We start from the raw sequence: 26,683 nt of genomic DNA, 5'->3' as shown, positions 1-26,683 counted from the left end.
AAACACTCAAGTTTCATGTTCCACTTTTTAAATATTTATATTAAAATATAAATTTCTATTTTGTCAAATATGAGCTCATGTTACTTAAATCAGATAGTATATTTTCATATATAATACAAGAGTTCCCGAAAGGAATGTATGCTCACCTACAATGGACTTTGTCTTAAAGCAGACTGAATAATTTATGATCAGTTGAATCAGAAAAAAATTGGTCCATTTTAGTTGTACTAATGAAATTGTGTTTTATTGTCTCTGTAACTCCCACAACCAAAAGAACATAATGACCACAGTAACTGAGGAGAGATTTTTGGATGTAATTTTCACGAAAGAAAAGAGAAGACTCGTAACAAGCTTCCTAACAAACATCCTGATACCTAGTAGTCAATATGAACTCTGTTTTTTCCACTCTCCTTTTCCGTCTCCTTTGTCTCCAGATGGCCCTCTGTCTACTTGCATTCTGGTACTTCATATCTTTTTTGGCCCTGCAAGACTCTGATAACTGTGATAATACTGTAATTTTCGTTACATGTGAGCACTGAATGATATGAAGTACTTTATTTTTGGAAGAAATCTTTCTGTACCAGCCAGTTGTTGCTAAACATAGTGAGAAGCTTATACTGCACAGTGCATGTTTGAATTTAAAGTGACACCTTACCCTAAAATTTTGGCATCACAGTTTACTTGTACAACTGTGTATGAAATATGCAGTCACTATAAACTAGTCTAAAACTTTGGTCTTTGTAGTTATTTGTATCTCACTCAGTTTGTTAACAGGATCTTGCAGATGTTTAGTGGAGCAAGCATTGCCAGATGTGGACATAGGGCTAAACGCCTACAATGCTGGAAGACTTCTTGGTTCTAAGTGTCTCTCTCTGCAGGCCTCATTTGAAATACTTCAGGAAACCTTGTTGAAAACCAGGTAGCTCCATAACTAAGGCATTAGATTGGGATTCAGGGAATCTTTGCTGTCTGACACCGGTTGCTTGTTTGGTGTCTGTGTTGCCAGTGTTGCTGTTGGGTGTGCTTGGGAGGTCTCTGCAGCAGTGGTGAGCAGGGGATGGCAGTGCAGTTCCTGCAGTTCCCTGCTGCACTGTACAGCAGCTCTGAGAAACATAGCTCAGAAACTGTTATGGCAATGAGGGGTGAGTTATAAAGGATTGCTTTAGACGCAGCTCTCCAGTTATTTTGTAATGTTATGATATAAAACAAAATTTACACCTGATATTGCTGTAGGCATGTCTGATTTAAGACGTGTGGGTAGGGATTTTTACATTTTACTATAGGTTGTATAAAGAACAGCTGGAGCTAGGATACTAAAGATATCTACACGAAAGGAATTTTGTGTTTCACAGAACAGCATTAATCAAACTGGTTGGAGAACTAAAGTATGAGTAAACGTTATAATGAAGAGTTGTCTCATTTTGTGCTACTAAATGAGGTGTTTGTTCATAGAAAATGAAGTGTGGGATTTTTTTTCTTTCTTTTTCTTTCCACTCCAGTTCTAATCATAGAATAAACCAGGTTGGAAGAGACCTCAGAGATCATCGAGTCCCATCCTACTGTCATTACTAGGCCATGGCACTAAGTGCCACATCCAGTCTCATCTTGAAAACCTCCAGGGATGGTGAATCCACCACCTCCCTGGGCAGCCCATTCCAATGCCTGACTACTCTCTCTGTAAAAAAGCTCTTCTGAATATCCAACCTAATGACACTTTCTGATTTAACTGTTCAGTTCAGTTACAAGACGAGCTGGGGGAAGGCCTACCTGTGACATGCCATAGCTAAAACATTCAAAGGTTGTTTTCATTTCTTGCTGTGACTATAGAACTAGAGAAGTATCTTGGGCTCTTCTACATGAATGGATCTTGGGCAGCAAATAGAACATCAAAGGTTTTTTAACAAGTCTGTGATTTCAAGACCACCTTGTCACATTGAAGTTAATAAAATAGTGCAATGAAAAGGCCTTATGGAGACCTGCTGTCTTCCCAGCCCAAGAGACAAAGAGTGATTACTGTTGATAACTTTTGAGTTCATCTCTCATGATTAAGAAATCCATTAGGATTTCTTAAAGTTGGTGTTTTCAAACCACGGTCTGTACAGCTCTGAAGTCCCCTGCAGGCTACTTTAAGTGGCTTGGGAAAGTTGATTAAGGAGAGCAGGTTTGTATGATAAGCGACAATATACATAGGGGAAGTTTATAGGGAGAATTACATCTCCAGTAGTAGAGGCTTGGAGGTCTTAGAAAAGGTGAGGGGAGAATTTGACAGAACAGGGTTCTGTGGTGTAATGTAGATCTCACTTCTGACAGGATCTGCTCAGGCTGGTGTCGTAAATGACAGCAGTTACACCTCAGTGTAAAGCAAAGTGCAGGGACCCCCTGTCCCAGAAAAGCGTACTGGGACCAGTACTGTTCAGTATCTTCGTCAGTGACTTAGTGAGATCAAGTGCACCACTGGCAAGTTTGCAGGGCACACCAGGCTGTGTGGTACAGCTGACACACCTGAAGGACGGGATGCCATCCAGAGGGACCTGGAGGAGCTCAAGAAGTGGGTCTGTTCGAACCTCATGAGATCAGCAAGTCCAAGTACGAGGTCCTGCATCTGCATCAGGACAATCGCTGGTATCAGTACAGGCTGAGGGATAAAGGGATTGAGAGCAGCCCTGCTGAGGAGGACTTCAGGGTTCTGGTGGATGAGAGGCTGGACATGACCTTACAAAATGCGCTTGCAGCCCAGAAAGCCGAACTTATCCTGGGCTGCATCAAAAGAAATGTGGCCAGCAGGTCGAGGGAGGTGATTCTGTCCCTCTTACAAAGCTCCACCTGTGTTGTTGCATCTAGATAAGGGGTCCACAGCACAGGAAAGACATAGATCTGTTGTTGGAGTGAGTCCAGAGGCAGTTATGAAGATGATCAGAGGTCTGGAACACCTCTCTTGTGAGAAAAGGCTGAGAGAACTTGGAATTGTTCAGCCTGGAGAAGAGAATGCTCTGGGGAATCGTTATTGTGACCTTTCAGTACTTAGAGTGCTTGCCAGACAGATGGGGACAGACTTTTTGCAGGGCCTGTTGGATAGGACAAGGGCTAATCGTTTTAAACTAAAAGAGGATTGGTTTAGATTAGATACAATGATTTTTTTACAGTGAGGGTCATGAAGCAATGGAATGAGTTCCTCAGAAAGGTGGTGGATGCCCCATTCCTGGAAACATTCAAGGTCAGGTGGGATGGGGCTCCGAGCAACCTGATCAAGTTGAAGATGTCCCTGCTCATTGCAGGGGGGTTGCACTAGATGACCTTTAAAGGTCTCTTCTGACCCAAGCCGTTCTGTGTTCTCTTCAGTGGGGGGTTCTGTGTTGTCTCATAATAAGTGTATCCTCACCTCACCTGGAGTCCACCCAGTGGATTGTACAGTGCCACCTTTTTTAGAAAGGACACAGAAAGGCCGAATAGAACATATACTAAAAATGTTACATTTGTTACACATTATATTTGCCTTTGGATTTGAAGGGAACTGGGCATAACTGAGGCCTTTCTGTTGAGCTGTGAGTCTTGCAGTGGAAAGTGTCAGCATGAAACCACAGTTACCTTAGTTTGACAGGTTAGTATTAGTAATCCATTCAGAAAAATATGGGTTTAGCCTGTGATATGTACCCTCCATGTCTCTTAATGGCTTCCATCAGAGAACCTGTGAGTAATTTGAGTCAGTGGAAATTTGCTGGTGGGGCAAGCAAACCTGATCACTGTTTCCATTTCAAAGGGTGGAAATGTGCAGATGGGTAACACGCCTGGGGTTTCAGAGGTGGACACAAACCTTCCTTTTTTGCTCCCACCACTCTGGGCAGGCTTCTCCACATCTGCCTGGTGCTCTGAGGGGTGCCTGCCTCAAGTCCTACTTTGGGGAGAGTTAACACTGCTTGTTCCTCAGCTTCTGCACACTTTCTTGAGTGTCAGCTTGACTTCTGTGTGTTTGTGTGTCCTTGTACAAGTTTGAAAGTAAGCCAGTGAGAGACTCCAAGTCAGAAATACAATTTAATAGAGAGAACAAAAAAAAACCAAATGCAGCAATACAAAAAGAAACCACTGACAGGGTCAGAAAGCAACATGACACCCTGTCAGTCAGGGTGTAGTAGTAGTCCGATTGAATGGTGGCTGCAGTCCTCCTGGAGTGATGGGTGTGTTGGAGCAGTGATCCTGTAGATCTGGTCTTCACCTGAAGGTCCAGTGGTAGGTCTTGTCCTCTGGGAGTCCAGTAGGTAAGGGCTCCTTGTGCTGTTCCAAACCCCAGCTTATATCCAGATGGGAATGCTTGGCTCCTCCCCCTGGGGTGAAGCATCTCACAATGGGAGATGTAATTCTGTGGGTCATGCAGTGAGTCCCTGACAGCCCATTAAACAGAGAGAGCTTCCTGAGGGAGTTATCAGGGATGAGTTATGGTAGGAGATAACGAGCACTGCCCCACCTGCTTTAACAGCTTGTGAAGATGATAATAGAATACATACTATTGGTTACACCCTACATTGCAACCTAGGAGTCCTCAAAAAGGCAAAAAGCCTTTGAGTATAGTCTTCTGTTTTGCTTTGTCTTCTAGTTTATCCAAAATAAATCCACTACAGCTTCAGAAAGTAGCTTTCTGCATTTAAAGGTGTTTACTGATGATGTCTAATTGGATAATCAAAAACTCTCATGGAGAACTGTGGGACTAATACATGAAAAAATACTAGCAGTGCACATGAATATATCTACCTTACTTCGATTCTGGAAGACCACCAGTTTATTTCTTGCAAGTCACAAATACAGAGTTACTTATATCTCGATCAAAATCTTGATCAGTTTATTTTCCTTTTAACTCTGAAGTATGTTCTGTGAGTTGTAGATGCTGAAGAAGTATATGCTTGTGTTCATAAATGAAGTAAAGAAAATATTGTGAGAGGAAAATATGTATACAAGGTAACATGGGTTGTAAGTAGCTGAAGTGTGATCTGCAGGTTGTGTTCTTTCGGTGATCAACAGCCTAACTCTGATATACTTACCAATAGGTGTAAAAAAGATAGAAGATCTTGATACTTTCTGTCTCTTCTAAGTGTCTCTTGCACCAATTTGTATCAAACTTAGCCCCAAACAAAGCACTTCTGTAAACCACCGAACTGTCTCAATGGGTGGGGATGGGAGGAGGAGCTTGTTGATTAACTGGTCTGGAGAGCCCTCAGAGCAGGCTGGGAGTTCTGGGGTGATTTCAATAGAAAAGAATTCTTTTTTTTTTTTTTCTTTTTTTTTTCTTTTTTTTTCCCTTTTTTTTTGAGGGAAGAATTTGTTCTACTTTCATGTATCTTCATTGATTCTGATGTCTTGTATTAATGATGTCATGTGTAGGAAGGTCTTGAAGAAAATGTTTTCCAACACAACATTAGAAAGAGACAAAATTCTCTCAGGAGCCTTTTTAGTTGCAGTATTCCTGTTGTGAGTTAAGATACATGCCCAGCAATTGGATACCAGCACCTCCAGCACCGACCCACTCCTTACAAGTACATCACTTATAGTTGAGTAATATAACTGTGTAAATGAAGAAGCAATGACCAGTAATTTAATAAATTACTTACCTGTGCTTTTCTCAAGTCTCTGTCATCTAGAGTACTTGAAAATAAAACTGACTTTTGCAATGTTGTGGAAAAATTGTCCAGGCCGTGGAATAGAAAAGCTATTACAAAAGGACACTGGGACTGTGGCATCTTTATTTGAAAAGTATCCCTTTCTGTTTTAAACAGCACTGTTGCATTTTCTGTGATAGGCAGGACATAAAGACAGTTCCTAGCCAAAGAAAAAATGCTATAAATACAAATATTTGAAATTACAGAGGTTTTCTTAGAGGTATCTGAGTAGTCATAGCTGTGGTGATTTGAGGATGTGTATGAAGTAAGGCTTATAAAGGAGGTAATACTTCAGGTTGTGTTCATGGCTGTATTGGCCAGTGTAGTTTTAAAAGCTTTTTGGGTAACCAACCCCTTAATTCAGGTTTGAAGATAAAACTTCTGTGAACAGAAAGTTGTTTTACCAGCTCTATTAGTCTGCCTGATAGATACTTCCTTCCCCTAGAACATTGAATGTAAATAGCTGTTCTAAGCATACTTAACTCTTTTCTCAACTAATATGTTCAATGTTTGCATTTATTGAAATACTTTTTTTTAATGTAAACAAGATTTTTCTGTGGGGTTTTTGTTTGTTTGTGGTTTTTTGTTTGGTTGTGGGTTTGGGTTTTTTTTCATTAGCAGTAAAGTACATATAAAGGTTATCTGGGCCATTGAGTTGAGCTTGCAGCTGTCAGATGTACCATCTTGTGAAATGCTTTTCATAACCTTAGCAAAGTTCAGTTTAAATAGCACTTGGCTTTTGCTCCCAATGTTCCTTTTTAAAAAAAATTCTTACTTAAACCAGATTACTTTGAATGTTGGAACAGGCATCGGACTTTCTTATCCTAAATTTATGCCCATCGTAATTATTTTTATTTCCTGTATTGGGATCTGCCGTGTTTAAAAAAAAATAACAAATCTATCTAAAGTAAGTTTATTAGGGAAAGGTTTTTTACTGTGAGGATGGTGAGACACTGGAACGGGCTGTCAAGGAAGATAATGCCCCAACCCTGGCAGTGTCCAAAGTCAGGCTGGATGAAGCCTTGAGCATCCTGGTCTAGTGGGGAGGTGTCCCTGCCCATGGCAGTGGGACGGGACTAGATGATTTATGAGGTCCATTCCAATCCCTAAAATTCTGTGATTCTATGCATTTAAATTCCCCTTAGGCTTCTCCGTCAGGCTAATCCATACCTGTGTCTGAGGTATAAATGTCATTGATGTGGATGGTCAGAATTTTGTGCAATATTTTACTATGGCACAAAGACTTCCCTGGGTTCACTGGAAGAGATCTTGAGAGGCACTTCAACATTTTCATTTTCTTTGCCTCACTGTACATCACACCAGTTGTTTACAGCCATCCTATAGTTAAGTACAAACTACTTTAGTATTCAGTTACATAGTCTTACCTTGATTTATGTAAATATAAATCAATACAAAAAGTCAGGGATAATAACATAGACAATTACAAGTACTGAAGTATTTCAAGTTTGGAAGTGTATATGAAATGGTAATTACATTTGAGAGGGCTCTGTGCTGATGGGCTTAATTTTGTGTGATAGTGTTTTGAAGTTGTGAGGTGTCCACAGGTTTCTGAGCATCTCGCTTAAAACTAGGATGGTGAGTAAGCACAAGCTGCTCTGCTGCTGGCAGAGACACAGCTGCATAATGCTTAAAGGACACCTTCCTTTGCAGTAATATTTTAAAATACTAATTTCTCTTACTCATCTGCAATCCTCTTCCCACAGCTTGAGCTCAGGACTATAATGGAACCTATTACACGGAAAAGGTCTATGACTCAGCCATTGAGCCATGCAAACTCTTGGCTTCTTTAATTGGCATCATTAAATCTTTAGTAGTTTTTCTCTCATAAAATAGGTGTCGTTGGTGTAAAATGCATCTCTGCTGAAGATATATTGTACCTTTTGCCCTCTGATTTCCATGAGTTGATCAACTATAGGTGTTTAAAGGCTGGTTAATCAGAGAGACTTTTCTAGAATTACTGCTTTTCCATAACTTTTTAGGAGTGTATTGAAAACAAAATAAAACCATTGCACAAATAATTGGTTTTTTAAGTTCTTTTCCTTTTTTATTTAGACACAGGAGAGAGAAAAGAAAAAACCTGCCTTTCCATCATGTTGTTTTATCTTCCTAGAAGTTATTTAACCAGGGGACTGGATGTCTCTTCCATGAGAGGATGACAAAAGTTAATTCTTGAGTATGTAACCAGGGAACAACTGCCATGATTTAGCTGACCATTTTTTTTCTGTTGCAGGTTGATTTAGGTTTTTTTAATAATTGGAAAGTGACCGTAGAAACAGCTGTAGTTTGGGAAGGGTGTCAGAAGTCAGTAGAAGCAATTTAAACACTCAAATGTTTGAATACATGTGCATATATTGGTAAATATATATGTATATAAGGAACAATAGTAGCTTTTAACACTTGTTGTTTCCACACATACTTAAAAGACCTGAGGTGTCCCATGATCAGTAAGCATCAATGCCTCTGAAAGAGGGGTGTGATGAGGGCATCCAGAAAATTGTACTTTTTTGTTACCATCTGCAGAGTCTGCCTGATCTGTATCTACAGTTATCAAGAAGTCTTTGGCTGTAACGTTTGCATATACTTTTTGAAAGTAAGAATCAAGAAAGAACTAAGTTACTGAAGATGTTAAACTGTGCAATTTAATACACATATTTTAAATGACTGCATTTACAGAATGACAGCAAGCTGCAAAGCTGGAGTTAAGAAAGATCCCAAGTAGGACTGACCCTGCATGTTCGTTTTACCTGTGAAATAGGATGTAATCTGTGTATGCAACTGTGTTTTCTCTGTTCCCTTTCTTCTATCTGCAGAAAACTTTCTGTGACACTAGTAGCTATTTAATTAGTTTGGTTTTATTATTTGAGGTGTGGCCTGATAATCTGTTAACTATATATCATCCAGTAAACCTGGTAATGAATATCACTGAATCTCACGAAACAGGCTGACTCTTCCTACAGTGTCTTTGTATCTTGGTGAGGAACAGCTAAATGAGCTTCCTTTAATGGTAATTTTGATCATAACACACAAAAACTTTACCAAACACTAAATAATTCATCTTCTAAACTCTGCTACAGTGTGTGTAATTCTCCATTTTACATATGAGTAAACAAGGACAGAGGGATAGGGAGTTGCCTGAGGCCAGAGTGACAGTAATGGGATTTGGGGCTTCTTTGTATGTGTTGTGCTGGGCTGTATTGCCCTGATGCTGAAGCCTATGGTTTTCCAAGTAGGTACTCTATTGTGGTCATGGGTGAGCATTTCTCAAGAAGAGGGTCCATGCCAAGTCCTTTGCTGGAAGACCTGTGTTAGAAAGAAATGAGTATGTAATTTGAAAGAAAAGGAAGAAATGAGTATGTAATTTGAAAGAAACGGAAAAAAACAAAACAAAAAAAAACCCAAACAAAACCCAGCATAGCAAAACTCCCTACAAAAAAAAAAAATAGCAAAGTGTCAGAGTTCAGTGGAAGAAAAGACAGTAAATTATCTTGCCTGACTTTCACTGCTTTCATCACTCCTTGCAGTCTTTCCCTTTTCTGTACTGAAGTTTTCAAGATAACATATGTCTTCTCTTCAGGATAATATCTTAGTCATTCAGATCTGGTTTAATCTAGGAGTCTCATCCACCCTGTAAACTGCATGAGGCAGCATTTCAGGAAGTAACTAGGGAAGAGTCACTCTGTATGTTAGGGATACTGTTGTAAAAAGTTATGTAATAGGAAGTTAAATTTGTTTAATAAATGACACTATCAACAATTATTCCTTGAGCATTTTCAATACTTAATAATTTAGAGTGCCATTTTAAAAAACAGAAGCATGTTTATAATTTACAATGGGTTTTCTTAGGGTCACAATGAACTTTAAATACTCTTTTTTTCAAGACAACATTGCGTGTTTTTTATTTCACTTGCAGGGTGACTCATGGGCCAGTGTCAGAACAAACCTTTTGAATTTCTGCTGGACAAGAACAGCTTAATGTTGGATAAAAATAGGTTAGGACAGTCACTCCAGCTTATTAGGGACACCTAATAGAAATAAAATAGAAATAAAATTTTTGAGTTTCTTTTTCACTCAGGATGTGGTACTTCTCCGTGACTTAGGAAATGGCATTTGGAATGTCAATACAAAAAGTTAATTTATAAATAATTTTAAATTATGAATCTTCTAGTACTAAGCATGCTTGCTTGTACTATGAGATTGAAACAGCAACAATTAAACACTTTTGAGATTTGGAATAGATATAAACAGCAGAGACAGGTTGATGATGTACCAGACATCATCTTACGATATCGGAACACATTTACCAAACGTGGCCTTTTGAGGAGAAATTCTGAGATGAGGCCCTTTGAATCAGAAGTCAGCAAACTTCAAGGTTAGAGAGAAATTAAACATGGGAAAAGTTGTTTTAGGCTAGTTTAAGCTCCAAACTGAAACCAAAGTGTAATATCTGTGCTGGTAGTGTTTTTTCTAATGCTTTCAGATCACTTTTCTTAGTGTGGTATACTTGTATCTGCAAGATATCTTGGTGAAATTGAGAAACGTCTTGTTGCAAACCATGGAAGAATTCAGAGTGTGTTTTAATAAAAATACTTACAGGTGGTCCTGTGGAAGTATTGTGGGGTTTCATTAGGACCTCATTTCTAGGGACAGGAGTAAAAACTCAGGGATTCAAGTCCTTTCTGCATCTGCTGAAGTGTATAGAGCTGGCATAGGCATGATGTGAAAAAGTACATAGGCATGTAGTGGTGCCAAGTAATTAGATTGGGGCAGTGCATAATTGTAGCCACATGGCTCCTGTCTGTGCTTATTGCTGCTCCTAATGTATTTCCTAACAGTCTTTATAGCATTTTACTCCTTTTGCAGTCCACAACTTCCTCATGAGGGGACGCAGAGGGGCAGGTACTGATGTCCTCTCTCTGGTGGCCAGTGAGAGAACCTGAGGGAATGGCATGAAGCTGTATCATGGGAGGTTTAAGCTGGATATTAGGAAAAGGTTCTTCACCTAGAGGATGGGCACTGAAACAGGCTCCCCAGGGCAATGCTCACAGCCCCAAGCCTGCCAGAGTTTAAGAAGCGTTTGGACAATGCTCTCAGGCACATGGTGTGATTCTTGGGACTGTCTGGCTTCAGTGATCCTTGTGGGTCCCTTCCAACTCAGGATATTCTATGGTTCTGTGATTCATTGTTGAAAGGCATTAGCATTGTCCTTGCGAGCAATGGACTAGGGCTCACAGGATGTTCATCAGACAGGTGGTGTTTCTGTAGCTTGTATTTACTTGATCCTTCAGCGCTACAGAGCAGGCAGGAGAAAAATGTTTCCTGGCCTGGAAGTTTTCAGTTTAATCTAGTGAACAAAATCACATCAAACGTGCTGCTTTTCTCTCTGTTGTTGTTCTCCCTTCCTTAGATTAAAGTATATTTTATTTGTTGTAAATTACGAGAAGATGAAGTTTAGTTTATATACTTCATTCAGATAGTGAATACATTATTAGAGGTTTGGCAAGTCAAAAAAGAACGATCACTTCTGAATTTACACATTACACATACACATTGTATGTTTTTTTAATAGTAAGTATCTCTCAAGTAAACATATAAGATACGGAATATCTTACCTATCTTTCACCTTATATTTCTTAACGTTTATAGCCTGTTAACTAAGTTTTCCTGTTAACTCTTTGTGAGACTGGAAGGGGTGGTAGGAAAAAAATACCAGAACAGAAATGCTCTTGCTATTGTGGTGTCTAAGGCTTTTGCTGTTGCTGGTGCTTGCAGCAGTGAAAGCACAGACGGAACTTTTTCGGTTGTCTGTGGTCAGAAGGACCAATGTTTGCTCCCTGTATGCTGGGCTTTGATTTTCTCTGTTTGCTGTGTGTCACTGTGATTTGGATTTGATAACAGTAGAGAAATGTATTGATAGAAGTAGATGTGATCTAAGGTCTCTCTTAAAATGGTTCTCCGAGTAACTTTAAGTCTTCTGTAGAAAAACAAAATTTTAAAGAATATTTATTGCTTTAATTGCTATGGGCAATTGTAGGTTCTTAATATGCCAAGTCAGTCAGGACTGGTTAGTTGTGTTTTCTGGTTTTGGGTAGAGAACAGGGTGTTTAGTGGAAATCATAGTTTGTACCAGAGACCATCATAAGCTATGGTGATGGCAATAGGGTGATGTAGGAATGAATTAACCTTCAGAGAGGATGGATCTTCATGTGTTTGACGTTCAGGAGGCAATTCTGCGGGCAGAGGGAGGAGGTGGTGTGTGCCGGGCAGTACAGTTTCTCTCTTCCCCTCAGGACCTTGGATTTCAAAGTGTGGCTGTGAAACGTGCCCACGAGGAGGATGTTTGCATTTTACTGTTTTAGAGGAACTGCTTTGCTTTCACAGTGAAGCTTAAGGGCTGTGGGAAATGTGGAGGCAAGCCCAAGAGCAGCAACTCAGCCTGTATATATGCTAAAATGTTAGGTTAGTCTTTATAATGCTTATGTATTTTGTAATAGCAGTTTAATTAGTACTGTTTTGGTTGAACGTGTGCAGATGTTTCCTCCCTTATTCCCTCTTTACTGGAGAAATGGAAGTATTGTACTAGGTCCTCTGGAAACTGTTTCATCCTGACATGTTCTAACTTTACTGTGTGACTTCCCCTGTCTTGCCTGGAGATGAGAAGCCACTGCCTTGTTTTAGAGGGGTTGGAAAAGACTGTTAGCAAATCTCCTGGATATTCTCTAATCCAAGGAATTTTCTAGTAAGCACTAAACATCTTGATAGCTGCATTTATAACTTCACAAATACACGCATTTTTAAAATACAGATGTTACATGGCAGAATTGTAGAATTGTGAAGGAAGGAAAAGACCTTTAAGATCAAGTCCAGCTATCACCCTGGCACCACTGTGTTCACCATTAAACCTGGTCCTCAAGTGCTGTATCCATGTGCTTTTTTGAACACTTTCAGGGATGGTGATTCCACCGCTGCCCTGGGCAGCCTGTTCCAATGCTTTACAACCATTTCGGGGGAGGAAATAAATAAAAAATATTAGGATATCTAATCTGAACCTTCCCTGGTGCAACTTGAGGCCATTTCCTCTCATCCTGTCATTTGTTACGTGGGAGAAGAGGCAACCCCCATCTCACTACAATCTCCTTTCAAGCAGTTTTAGAGAGTGATAGTCTCTAAAGTGAGCTACCTTTTCTCCAGGCTAAACAGCCCCAGCTCCCTCAGCCACTCCACGTAAGACTTGTCCAGGCCCTTCAGAAAGTTCTGACATGTCTTCTGCTTGATAGTGGAGTGCACAGGTGAAGTTTCCTTTGACTGTGCTCACGCAGGGAAAGCAGGCTTGAAGTAGGCAAGCTGTCAACATGAGCAATACAGGTTTTGCCAGTAGAATTCAGTACCTAATGAGTGAAAACTTGCCAAAACCATGATTCTTTGACCAGTCTACAAGGTGATGATAGAGTGGAGTTTGGCTGCCATTGTGTAATATTTAGGACCTGCCCTGCTTGCATTAGGAGCAATCTTATACTGCTAAGTCAGTATATATTATTGCAAAGTATTAATAAAATGTTTGTCTCGTAAACCATCACATCAGCAGTTACATACAAACCATGTGGTAGCTATTGCAATTTCCTGCGTGGAAATCCAGTTTGGAGCATGCACATTTCATTACTGTGTGGGTGGCAGTTGTCTGGAATTGCCTGATCAAAACTGATGTTGATACTGACCGATGAACAGCAGCCTAGTAGCTCTCTTATGGGACAAGTCAGTTGTTTTTTGAGCTGTGAACAAACCATTAGCAGTCATTGCACTGGCTGGTATTCCATAGGCTTAGTAATGTGTCTCACTTTCTCTGAGCACAGAACACTGTTGCTACATATGATTACTGTGAAATATAATGGGATGTTTGTTTTTTGTATGGCCACATTAGTATCATCCAAATTTTGTAATCTCTGTTACTCCACAGAGTACATGACCAGTAAATAAATAATTTGGATACTGTAGCTGTGCTGAGACTCAATTAAGGAACTCTGTGTTTTACATAGCATATTTTTATTCTTCTAAGCACAGTAATTGGGTGACATTTTCATCTCCACCAAATCAGCAATGATTGTACTTTTGCTGTGGTGGCAGAGGGCATTAAAGATGGGGTTTAATCAACTTCCACTCCACAGGATGCTGCTGGCATCAAGATTCTAGTTGTTTTGATTCATGGTTTTTCAAAAAACTTCAAATCAGCAAGTTTTAACTTGTTAGTAGCTGTACCTGGTTTTTAACAGGTTTCCAGTAATATTAGCAGAGCAGGATGACTTGGGATACTCTTAGGATATTCCATTCTGTCCTAAGGCTTGCTTAAGAAATAAAGTGATACTGCAGCAGTACTTGCTAAAACAGGAACTTTTTTTCATGCAGAGATGATTTTTAATTGTCAAGTTATGTCTTGCTAGGAAGGTAGTAAGAGAACTTTTGTTTTCCATACACTTTCATCTGTGTTTTGTAGATGTATGGCAAGAAATTTAGGTTCCTGTCAAGCGTATTTGCAGAATAGACTTCTTTCATTCTCATCTGGTGTGATGTCTTTCCCTTTATTGCAGAGATCACTGACAGCAGTTGTTGGTTGATAAATGCAAGTTGTCACTTTGGAACTACAGTTTTCATAGAGGAGTTTCCGAATCACCGATTTATCAGTTGTTTCTAAACAGCATTGTCTTCCCCAAAATATTTTAAGTTTAGTACTAAGTATTCTTATATAGTACAGTAAAAAAGACATGCATCTTCAAGGTAGTAGTTTCACAGAAAAGTGAAGGGATCATCAGTTGCAATAACGGAGAAGGAACTGATTGGTAAAACAGATTTTTGAAAGAATTGCAGGTGTGAGTATAGTCTTGGATGTTCCTGGACTTTAGCTGCAATTGGAAAAAATACTGTACAGCTGTGCTGTTGTTGAATGTAGGTACCAGCATTTGGTTGGAGTTTTGGCAGGGGTGTTCATTCCTGTTTACTTGGGAGTTTTTTACTGGTACATGAGCTTTACATATGGACAGTGTCTGGAAAGTATTTGCAGAGGTCAGAAGACAAAGCTTGCTTCGCATCCAGGGAGCACCAAGAGAAGCCTAATGCTGAAAGAGTCAAAGAGACAGGTTGAGAATTGCAGGGGCAAAGCAATGTGTAGAGACATGCTGAAGAAACTTTCCAAATCGTTTGTTTGGAGCATAGTCAAGATGAGTAGTTAATTCTAAATAATCCAGAGGGATGATGAATCCTTTCATTAACCTTTGAAAGGAAGAATCATGGAGAGATTTCAATATGTGATGACTTTTAACAGCTTTCAGACTGTGCCATCAGGAAGGATACAGACTCAGAATGAGTGATCTCTGGCAGTAGGTAGAGCTGCTGCCAGAGTCAACATTGTAGTCTGTCTTCTGCTTTAAAAGAAATTTCTTTGGTCACAGGTTGCTGCTTTAACTTTTCCAATGTGAAGGCAATAATTTGACAGGACTGCAATTGCTGCAAATGAGAATATTCTGTAATGTTTTGCCTAGATTGAAATTATCCATTGCATAGAGATCATACTGCATTTTGGAGTCAGTGGGAACTGACTGAGCACTTGCCTTACTGTTAGACAACTTAGTTAAACTGAAGTTCAAGAAAATTTAAATAGACCGTGGTTACAGTAGACCTTTATTAAAATATGGCAAAGGCATGGGAGTCTGGAAATACCTGTGAGGGAAATTAAAGTAGTCCTGCTAAAAAAGGAGTGCTTTTTTAATTGTCACTCGTTTGGTGCTCATGGTTAAATTTCACAAAGTTAGCTGAGTCACGTCACATACTTTGCTGCTCCTGCTTCACCCTTCTTAAAGCTCAATATTGGCTCAAGTTGCTGCTCTGCTAGGGAAGCGACACTCAGCTGCTTTCAGTGCTTAAGTACAGTTGATTGTGGTTCAGTCCTTGTTCAAGCAACAGAAAGACTCTCCTCCTTAACCTCCCTCCCTGCCACTCACCCTCACTGGATTAATCCTCCATCCTGCCCATCTTGCTACTTCACAAAGCAGGCCTGGTTTGAGACAGCTAGCTGTGCTTTGGGCTGCCGAGAATGAGCTTAGCTCTAAAGGTGTAAGCAGCAATGAAGTGCAGGCAGCTTAGATTTTAATTTTTTGGGCCTTGGTGATGCTTGTTTGGAACCTTAAAAGTAAGTTTGAATTCCAGAAAAGTGAGATTTTATTGTTTTTTTCACTCTAGAAACAGCTTTTCAAATAGCATTTTCGTTTTTATTTCCTTGGCTGTTGTTGGCTCATACTGGCCGTGCAAAAGCATATAATGCTGGGGGAGCCTGTTGAGCCACAAATGATTTTAACTCTTCAGAGTTCCTGAAGAATCTCTGTTTTATCTCTGATAAGATGTGATCTTTAGGAGTGTCCTGCATTGTGATATTGCATGTTAATAGCATTGATTAACTGTCAAGCAGTGGGGACTGATGAGAAAATGTCCATTGTAAAATTAAATGCTATTACTGAGGACTGTGCCATGATGCTGGTTGGGGAGGTGACTAGCCCCAGTAGTCGCTGGTAGGAGCATTAATGTGAGCTCCAGGTTTTTTCGCATGATTAAAACAGGCCATCTGTTCTTTGTTAAATGTTTACAAAAACAGCTTTTCTCTAAAAGATTTAAAGAGATGTGGGTCTAGTAAACACACCAATATTTTTGAGCACCTTTTTCACCTTATTTCAAATAATACCAAAAATAATTCTGCTGCAATATCAAATAGGATGAATACCTATTTGTGTTTAATCTCCACTGGTTTCTTTCCCATGGAAGATTAAATTCTGTACCAACATACTAAATTATGGCTTTGTTATTACTAAAAGCAGCAGGAGAAGCATTTTCTGTGAAGTATGCAGGTAATTTTTTCAGGTCTTTTGGTAAAAACTTGTAATATACATATTTTTTAAATTTTATAAACTGAAAATAGGTTTTTTTCGTTAGAAATTGTGACCCTGTAACTAGAGCTAATCCTTTGTAGATTTAAAGTAGTGGAACTATTTGAAATAATTCCCTGTGGTAGGCTTAATCTAATATTTATGGTTAAAGCCCATTGTTCTTCCTTTTCTCCCTGCTTAAGAAAGAGCATGTTTGGGGTAAGAAAATGCATCTTTCAAGCTGCTTCCGATCTCCTCTTCTCACTAGATTTGTGCTGCTCCTACACAGCTTCACACTAGGGAGCAATGTGGGGTTGTTGGTTAGGGATAAATGGTTTTAGCATATTGCATAAGTGTAGCCACAGACTGCCTAGAAAAATAAAGGTAATCACAATATTTCTTTCAAATAGTGCTACAATTTAGAAGATCACATAGAAGTGAATTACAAAATCTGCCAAAATGCAAGGGGAATGTTGTGTGGCAAAAGGAATGTATTTTCAAGTAATAGGAAATACAACCAAAGCCTAATTAGGGCAAAGTTGGCTTTTTGTAGCTTAGTGTTTCAGAGGTTGTGAACGATACAAACCAAAACCATAGTATTTTAATTTTTATGCCTGGTAATGCACATAGCTTGATACTGTAAATAAAAGACAGTAAGTTTGAGGGTGTTTTATATTTGTTTCGAGCATAATGTTTAAGACTAGTGTATAGTCTTAAGTTGTTTTAGAGCCTGAGAATGACTCTCGTGGATAAGGTTTTTGAGGTAGTAAGAATCTCAGTTTTCACAGGACGACATCTTCCAGAGCAAGTATGCCTGGTAATGCACATAGCTTGATACTGTAAATAAAAGACAGTAAGTTTGAGGGTGTTTTATATTTGTTTCGAGCATAATGTTTAAGACTAGTGTATAGTCTTAAGTTGTTTTAGAGCCTGAGAATGACTCTCGTGGATAAGGTTTTTGAGGTAGTAAGAATCTCAGTTTTCACAGGACGACATCTTCCAGAGCAAGTTGTGGTTCTTTTTCACAGGACGACATCTTCCAGAGCATGGTTGAACTACTGGGTGGTTCTATGGTGTGGCAGCAAACACTGCTATTCTCACTGCTTTACCTTCTGGCCAGACCTTAGGTGTAAACTACAAATGTCAAACAATGGAAGGATTGGCATTACCGTTGTGGAGTTTCGGAAAGCTTTACTTTCAGATTTGCTTACAACTCTTAGTTCAGATTTCTAAAGTAAACAAACAATTCAACCTATAAATCTTAGAAAGAGACAAGGATGCATTTTTTTGAATACTCAAGCATGTATGAAACTTCATATTGATTTCAGTGACACAGTCATACCACTAATGAAGGTGCAACCTTGAAAATTTTATCGAATTAAATTTACATGGTATTACTTGATTTCTTGTGGGTTTTAATATTTGTTGACTTGTCTGATTCATATGCTGAAGAGGAAGAGCTTTTAGGTAGTTCTAGAAGTCTCTCTTAATATGGTAAACAAATACTGAAGTGCCAAATACAAGGTATCTGCTGAGTAAAAAATTTACAAATAATGGAAAGGAAAACTTAATTTTCTTACAGTTTAGACACAGCAAGTGACCAGTATTTTAAAAGAACACTGAGTATTGCAGTGGACAGCTCAGGGAGGAAATGGGGGAAACTTGCACTTGAGGTCTCTGCAAAATGCATGAGATATGAAATAGCAGATAATACTGAAATATATTGACTGCCTTGGTAAATGTAGGTTAAAAGTACTGTTCTGAGAACCTGGAGTTAAGAAGTACTTACAGGTGATCTGTGTAATATTCCTGTCTTTTCCTATCTAAGAATAAGTACAAGTACATAAAAGTCTTGAGGTACAGAGAAGACAGTTTTATCTTGTGTCACAGAAGAAATCTGAGTAGACATTCAATATAGTCACCCCAAATTGAGAACCAATTAGAACATTTTAAAAGATCTCTATTTTATATAATGTGTAATTGGACTGTAGAACTCATTCTTATCACTGACTTTCTGAGATCAACATTTTCTATACAGATATTCAGTCTTTGTGACCTTTACAGCATGGAGATGTAAATGTTAACGATGACTACAGATTTCTAGTAGAGGTGTTCCTTCACATTTCAGCATGCCTAACATGAGCTGGCCTTGAGGTGAGGCTGACTGGTGTCGTGCTAATGCAATGGGTGCATGAGGTTTGCATTAGAGGTGTCTCCACTGCACTAAAAAGACCCTGTTGCACTGAAAAGTATCTTAATAAACAGGTGGAGGACAGAAACACGCAGAAGTCATCCTGGAAGTTCTTGGATAAGCCAAGGAGACCCAGACCTTCAGTCTGTCACTCAGGCCTTCACTCTTGTCCTGTCTCTTCCATGAAGAACTGTAGTATACAGTGTGTGCTGTTCAGACCTCTCCAAAACAGCAAAAAAAAATTGTCTTCACTTCTTGATGGCCTTGCTCCTTCTGCTGCTCGGGTGGCTTCTGAGTGTGTGAGGGTATTTAGGGCACAGTGGGGTTTTGGGAGGAAGTGCTGAAAGGAGTTAGGACTGCACTAGCTCAGTTTGTTTACATTCAGATTATTGTATTAATATATTTGGAAAGATACACATGCGTTCACTTTCTGGTGTACTGATACCAAGAATTTTGTTTCCTTAAGTGCATTTCCATTTATATCCAGGTGACTGAAGTGTAGGGGTGTGTGTGCCCCCGTCAGTTCTCCTTGTGCTCAAGGGTTGGGTTTCTAGTCATTCATTTGCACTTGCCACTTCTAGGTAAGTGCAGTTTGAATAAAAAGTGGAGAAAAGGAAATGTAAAGAGCATCACAAACAGTTACATAGGCACTGCTATTCCTAGAAGTAAAATTCTGATTTGCTATAATCTTAAAGAGTATATTTATAAAAGGAGGAGAAAGAGGGTAGGAAGGTGGTCTAACCATGTATGCAGGTGCAAGAAAGGCATCAGTAGGGTGTTGTACTATTGCTTTTCTTGAAAAGCATTGTCATCCTGCGTTTATAACCATGGGCAGGCAGGGAGGAAAAGCAGGTTAAAGCTGTAAAGTCATGGTAAAGCTTAGACATCTTTTCATTTCAGACTCATGGATCTTCGTGTAGAATAGAACCATTAAGGTGAAAATAGTTGCAAATATATCCAATATGCTTTTAGTCCAGGCACTTGACGTTTGTGTAAAATACATAGGTTTTCCTGTAGTTTGTACTCCAGTGTAAACCCGAAACACTTTGAAATAGGATGTTTATGCAGGTTCATAAACACTGAAGGTAGTTCTCTATCCAGTCTGGAGCAGGAACAAATTTGTTTCGATTATGAGTTAGGAGCTATGGATCTTTGACTTAACATTATATTACGTTTTCAAGTGGCATAATCCTTCATATGCTGATCAAAATACCTCCAGTCAGAGCTGAACCAATGTAAATTGCCTTGATTAATTTTTTATAAATACAGCCTGTGAATATACTTTATTTTCTCTAGAAACAAACTTTAGCAATTCTATTTTTCCCCAAAGGACAAAATTCTAGTGCAACTGAATAATTTGTAACATGCTGCTCATTCTTCTAACAACAATTTTGAAATACCTGTAACAACTATTTTGAAATACCTGAAATAACAATTGCTTTCCTTTTGCATCTAAATGTTGAAGACTAAGTATTTTCTATATTTCCACTGTATATGCAAACTTTAGAATAATTTTAACCTTGATATATCAGTATTTTTGGGTCATTTTGCTTTTGTTTTCACTGCAAAAAGCTTTGTTCTGTACTGGTTTACTGCACAGTGTTTCAGAGACGCTGAATCTTGTCAATAGGCTAATCTTGTGCTTTTCTCTCTCTGTAACCTCATGCTCCAAAAGAGCAAAGTTTTAGAAATCACAGTTGCCAATCTACAATTTTATTTCTATTTATCTCTCTCAGCATTCTCCATCGGAACCCTTTTTAGAGAAACCAGTGCCGGATATGACTCAGGTTAGTGGACCGAATACCCAGCTAGTGAAAAGCGATGATTATCTGCCATCGATTGAGCCGCAGCCACAGCAAAAGAAAAAGAAAAAGAAAAACAATCACATTGCTGCAGAAGGTCCCAGTAAAGGTTTTGGTAAGGAAGACTTTCCTGGGGGACTTGACAGCCAGAATCTAAGCAGAAACTCAGTGGATTGCTCCCAAGAAGAGAAGAAGAAAAAGAAAAAGCCCAAGGCAAAAAAAGAACCGAAGGATCCTAAAGAACCCAAGGAAAAGAAGGAACCCAAGACCCCCAAAGTCCCTAAGACCCCTAAAGAGCCAAAGGAAAAGAAAGCAAAAAATACCACGCCAAAACCCAAGACCAGCAAAAAGGCTAGGTAAGTCAGGAAACTTCTGTGTGTGATCAAACTGTGTGTTTGTGGGATTTCTAGAGCATCTAAATGGCGTGGGTGGAGAGGAAATCTTGTTTTGTCGTTTGCCTTCTACCATCTACAACATCACGTTTTTGAGAAACTTGGGCACATTTCTCTTGTTTGGCTTTCCTGTTTATGGCTTCACAGTTATTTTAAGCAAGCTGGAAAGGCAGAAGGTTAATTTTTCTTTTCAAGGCAGGAGAGTTTCTGGGTGTGTTAGGTTTCAAAACTAACTCTTTCTCTCCTGGTGCTCATCTGTCCTTGTGTATATTTTTGTATCAAGAAATTAAATTGCTTCAACATTAATGTAGGTTGGACCAAATTCAGCGATGAAAGCTTAGAGTAAAAAGGTTTATTTTTCTCTGAATAAAGAAGTTAGCTACTTCATGTTGTTGTAAGCTGTGCAGCCCTTACAGACACTATTTTGTACTGACACAGCCCATGGGCTATAAGCTCTGCTGTTTAAAAGACATTTTTGCATGGATATTGATATATCCTCACTGTAGGGATTATATTAATTTTGCTGTTTCATGTAAAGACAGTTTTCCTAGCAGAAAACCTTTGTGGATAGACCAGATGCTTCAACCCTGTTTCTTAACTGTTTTCATTCAGCATCATGTCCCTTTATCAGGGTAGGCTGAAAATGCTACAGAGTAGTATGAGAAAGGATAAACTGCTGTTACACATGAGTAAATACGTCATAGATAATAACACAGATTCTTTCCTTACCCCTCAACTCCCTAAACACTGTGGTTATAAATGCCTACTTGAAAGAAAACTGAGAGGAAAAAGACATTAAAGCTCAGTATTTTTTTTCATTTGTACCTAGAATTTCTTACAACTGTTCTGAATTTGTTCCAAACATCTGAATCTGTTTTTCAAGATGTGGCTAGCGTTATAAAATATAACTTCCAGATGGAAGCACAGCCAGACTTGGTTAATCCAAATCAGTTTGTAAAACCCATTTGTATTAGGGTTTAAAAATTGCAGTTAATGAATCAGCTTTGCATATATTCTACAAGACTGACTATTGGTTAGGTTTGATCCAGCTATATGGCTAAATGAGGCATGGACAGCAAGATGCTACTGCTCCTTTAGCAAGACACAGAAGTTTCAGTGTTAGCAGAGATGATGTTTCCTGAAGAATTTATGAACACTGGCTGGTAAAATCAAGTGTTGTCTGAACAGGTTATATTAACTGATCAGTAAGTTACAGTTGATCAGCCTAGCCCTATTGCAGAAGTTACTTCAGCTGTGTAGCAGATTTCCCTAAGGACTGGGTTTACATACATAGCAGCAATTCACAGCTTAGAGAAACTCTTAAGTTACATATCGCCTGGTATGTGTTTTTGAAACTGAAATCCTGTATCAGCTAAAATAACCTTTTCACAGAATCACAGAATGACTGGGGTTGAAAGGGACCCCTAGAGATCACTTTGTCCACCCCCCTGCTAAAGCAGGTTCACCTGCAGTAGGTTGCACAGGATCTCATCCGGGCGGGTCTTTAGTATCTCCGAGGAGGGAGACTCCACAGCCTCTGGGCAATCTGTTCTAGTGCTCTATCAACTGCCAAAGAAGTTTTTCCTTATACTCAGATGGAACTTCCTGTTCAGTTTGTACCTGCTGCCCCTTGTCCTGCCACTGGACTCCACTGAGACGAGTCTGTCCCCACTGCCTTGACACCCACCCTTAAGATACTTACCTGCATTAATAAGCTCTCTCCTTGGTCATCTCCTCTCCAGGCTAAAGAGGCCCAGCTCCCTCAGCCTTTCCTCCTAAGAGAAATGCTCCAGTTCCCTGGACTCATAGGTTTAAAGGCTGACCAGGCCACGTAATACATGGTATTGAGCATCTCCCAGCAGTTTTTACCACCAAAAAGTAAAATGAACTTTTATTGCAGGACTTCTCAATTACTGCAGTTTTATAAAGTCTTGGTTACAATGAAGCTGTGTTTAATAAGCCATGGTTAATCTGCCTCAGAAGACATGCATGAGTTCCTGTGACTGTGCTGGACAACTGTTCCATCCACTCCATCCTGATATCTCTTCATGTGTCTTCTCTAAATTTTGGGACATGGCATGCAGATTAAAGGAGCAGTGTTTCCTTTGAAAGAACAAATCATTGCTTGCTTAGTTGTATTTGTAGGAGAGTTTTTATCTTCTTTCCCATGCAACAGCTTCTTTTGCTACGTGGCTAGGTCGCTTACAGTATTGCAGGAGGTACTAAGCCCTGATGTTTTTCCTGTGAGAGAAACATGTTTGGAGCAGCATTAAGAGCATCTGCTGTTCCTTATGCTTACTCAGGAGTGTGGAGAAAGTCCTACTTTTCCCATAATGGGCTTGTGTCTCTTGTTACTAAATGCTCTCTTGAAAACAAGGTGGTTCTCATTTTGTGGTCTTGTCAGCTTCAGTATCAAGCTTCTTTGAAGAACTCTGAGACTGTGTTGGGATGCGGTGCTGCCAAAGAATTTTATGTCGGTGAAAGAAATTTGCTTACTTTGGCATGATCACAGACTGGGGAACCTGTCCAGTGACAGATCAGTGAATCGAGTTTTTAAATAAATCAACAGTCCAAATGTTTAATCCTATGAGCCACAGTATTTCAGCAGCACTAACTCAGGAAAGGAAATACTACAGTAGCTGAGATGAGTGAGATTAATGCAAGTTAATATAGATTATGGATGATTATGTAGAAGTAAAATATTTTCATAAAGTTAGTATCTGGCATGTCTTTACTACTGCTGCTTATATTGCTAGTATTTTGCTTCTAAGCATTGAAAGGACTAGTGTGATTTTTGTAGATTTCTAAATGCTGTGCATAACTAATGGTTCTCATTCCTGAATAAGCTGACCAGTTTCAATAGAAGAGTTTTGCAGTCATATAAAATTCAGGTAAATAAAGTTAGGTATATATTGAAGAGCAACAGTTTTTGGATAGAACATAATGAGTCCTTGATAGTTAATTTTGACACAGGCTGCATGAAAGTATACATACAGATAAAAAATCTGTTACTTAATTATCTTGACCATTTTTTGCATAAATATGGCTCATAACTATTATTTTAGTTCCAATTTTGACTAACAGTGTAGTCCTTTTATGAAACAAACAACAGCAGGAACCCAGAAACTTTATCCTTCACATCTCTGCTATCTTTGGTGTAAGTTGTGACAAAATGGGCAGCCTGCCTCCCTGACGTGCACCTTTATGTGAGGGACAGGTCTGATGGCAGAGTGGAAGAAGCTGATTAATTTCATGCTTGCTGGGATTGTGTCCTTTGGCATCTTAAAAAGCAAGGAAACACTCAGATGGGCTGCTAGTATGTTATACGGCATAGTGAAAGAAAGATCACACAATAATATTTTACTACTACACTTGTAATGAATATTAGCCCAGTCCTTCCAATACAGAAAGACAAGTAACAGTGGTGGCTAGAAAAAAAAAAACATTTGCAAAACAAATATCTTGTGGAGCAAACGAGTCACGCTTGAAAGCAAAATGTAGGTAAACCTAGGCTCACAAGTCAGGGGTCTTCATTAAACTGTGTGGGTGCGACTGTTATATGGGATCTCAGTGTTCTGGAGCCAGCTGCAGGCACGTGCAAAGCAGGCAGATTTTTCCAAAAGTAGATGGACAGGGAAAGGCAAGTAATCCTACTGAATTGCAGAGTCATGGCTCAGATGTCTGTTCCTCCTGTGCCTGTCCCTGGAGGAGATGAGGACCACCTGTTTGCAAAGATCATGCTGCAGCACAGCTGATATCTCTCCTGCCACTTCCTATGAAACCCTAGAGAGTGGCCACTGATTACAGTGGGAGAAGCAGTAACTATTTGCAAGGGCCAAATGGCAGCTCTTTTCAGGAGCTCTCCCCTCATCCCATCTCCTCAAGGCAGTGTGCTGTGCTTGGCAGGGCTGCTCATATCTGTTTCCTGTGGCAGGGAAAACTCTTCATCCTTCCCACACACACAGCAGCAGCCTGGGATGCAGGGCAGGGTGAGTGGGTTGCTGCTTACAAGGGGAGTGCTAAGCATGAACATAATAACAGCTTCTAGAGGGAGGTGGAGACGGCTGTTTTGGCGCACAGATTGGCTGTTTGTTGTATCGGAAAGGGGATGGCTCCTGGCCGCGGAAGTGGGAAGAGGCTGCTGCGTGGGGGAATGGTGTGGACAGCAGGACACAGCACTCTGGGGAGCTGGAGGACAGGAAGAGAGGTCCCGAGGCACTGGTGGTAATTTCCACTCCCGAGGTCAGATCATCCTGAGCAAGGCAGGAAGGGGCTGCCTGTGGGAGAGAACAGGAAATCAAGCGAGATTTCCATGCGAATGTGCACTGAGGCTGTTCCTGTTCACACCTGTCCTCATCTCCCTCTTGAACCAGCCCAGCTGCCTGATATTTACCTTTGCCTGTGCTGCAGGCAGGCCTGGTAGGCTTCACTGTTACCAAAGCTCTTTAGTAATTTGGCTGACTTTTCAGGCTGGAAAAAATGTTGTCCCATTGTTGTTCCTACATTTTTTTTAATCAGTTTTCATATATCACAAAAGTTTTGATTATACTAGGAGCTGTAAAAAAACCCAACTATTTTCCTTGGGTAAGGCAGTCCAGTAACTCTCACATCTCTTACATATTGAGAGGGTGAGATTACTTTCTTAAATTGTTTTTATGCTCCACAGTGGATGTGTAATGCTTGTCTAAGCCAGGTTCCTGTCATGAATGTGTCACAGGACAGTGTTCCCAAACACTAAAACAGGAATCAGTAGTCTGACTTATTTTGGATCATAGAATTATAGAAAAAAACATCATCCAAGTCATGATAGTTGTCATAAATTATACTAATCAACAGATCTATCAACTGCTCAGACCAGGTGAAGTAGTTGCACAATGTAAACATACAGTCTAATTACTTCCCCTCCTAATCCTGCAAAGCATGCCATGATGTTGGGGGTATTTTTGAGTCAGATGGTTTGGCCCTGTAGGTTCCCTGGAGTTTGACCTAGCTCTGTAGGTGGCTGCTGGACTAACTGACACAAAACACTTTGTCAGAGTTTGGATACTGTTCTCAAATAGTAATTCAAGCTTTCTTTCCAGTTGTCCTACTTACTGTTTTCCTCTTCAGCCCACTTTCCTTCACGTTGTTTGTTCAACTGACCTTAGGCAGGTTCTTCTCACTGATTCCCTTTGGTCAGTATGCTGTGCAGTCCTCTGGGTAAGAGGACAGAACCAGAAGGTGGTATTGGACAGCTAGATTGTAAAACACCTGGCCTGAAATGTCAGTATTTGTATCACTTGAACAGAGGGACTAGTTCTGACAGTTTTGAAATGCTTTAGTGTTTTGTGTGTAGCAAATACTACTTCAGTTTCTCCTAGATTGATTGTTCTTGTTTTGGGACTGGACATGGGCTTGTCACTAGTGGGTCTTGGCTAAATTTTGCGTTCATGCACATGTCAAAACAAATACGAGAGATAGTTGTCTAAATGTGTATATTACAGTTCACCTTCCTTGTTGCCAGTTTTGGAAGGTACTATCAGACGTGCATCCAGAGTTGAGCATTGCTAGGAAGACCTAAGGGTAATGGCAAAGTCCCTAAGAATGTGTTTCTACCTGCCTGTAGTTCCATGTGGAAAGATAATTGTTGCAGCCTAACACCATTCCTGAATGGCCTGAGTGTGTTCTGCTGGAAAGTGGAAAGGCTGAGTCAAAAGTGGGTGCACTTAACTGCCTGGAACAAATCACACTG

The 26,683-nt window shown here is 39.7% G+C and overlaps 1 protein-coding gene across 1 annotated transcript in view; it reads left to right on the top strand.

Annotated features, from left to right (window-relative positions):
- LOC103803294 (chromodomain-helicase-DNA-binding protein 7-like) overlaps positions 1 to 20,916 on the top strand; it is a gene marked incomplete at its 3' end in the record, with an annotated part of 32,015 nt that extends 11,099 nt beyond the window's left edge. Inside the window, exon 2 of the mRNA XM_009075841.1 lies at positions 20,495 to 20,916. Coding sequence (XP_009074089.1) covers positions 20,495 to 20,916 — 422 coding nt within the window. The remainder of the gene's footprint in view (positions 1 to 20,494) is intronic.
- Positions 20,917 to 26,683: the final 5,767 nt, after the last annotated feature.

Source organism: Acanthisitta chloris, unplaced genomic scaffold, assembly GCF_000695815.1.
Source record: "Acanthisitta chloris isolate BGI_N310 unplaced genomic scaffold, ASM69581v1 scaffold22455, whole genome shotgun sequence".
Taxonomy (NCBI): Eukaryota; Metazoa; Chordata; class Aves; order Passeriformes; family Acanthisittidae; genus Acanthisitta; species Acanthisitta chloris.
Note: the sequence above shows the minus strand (reverse complement) of the source record. Positions and strands in the feature narration are given on the sequence as shown.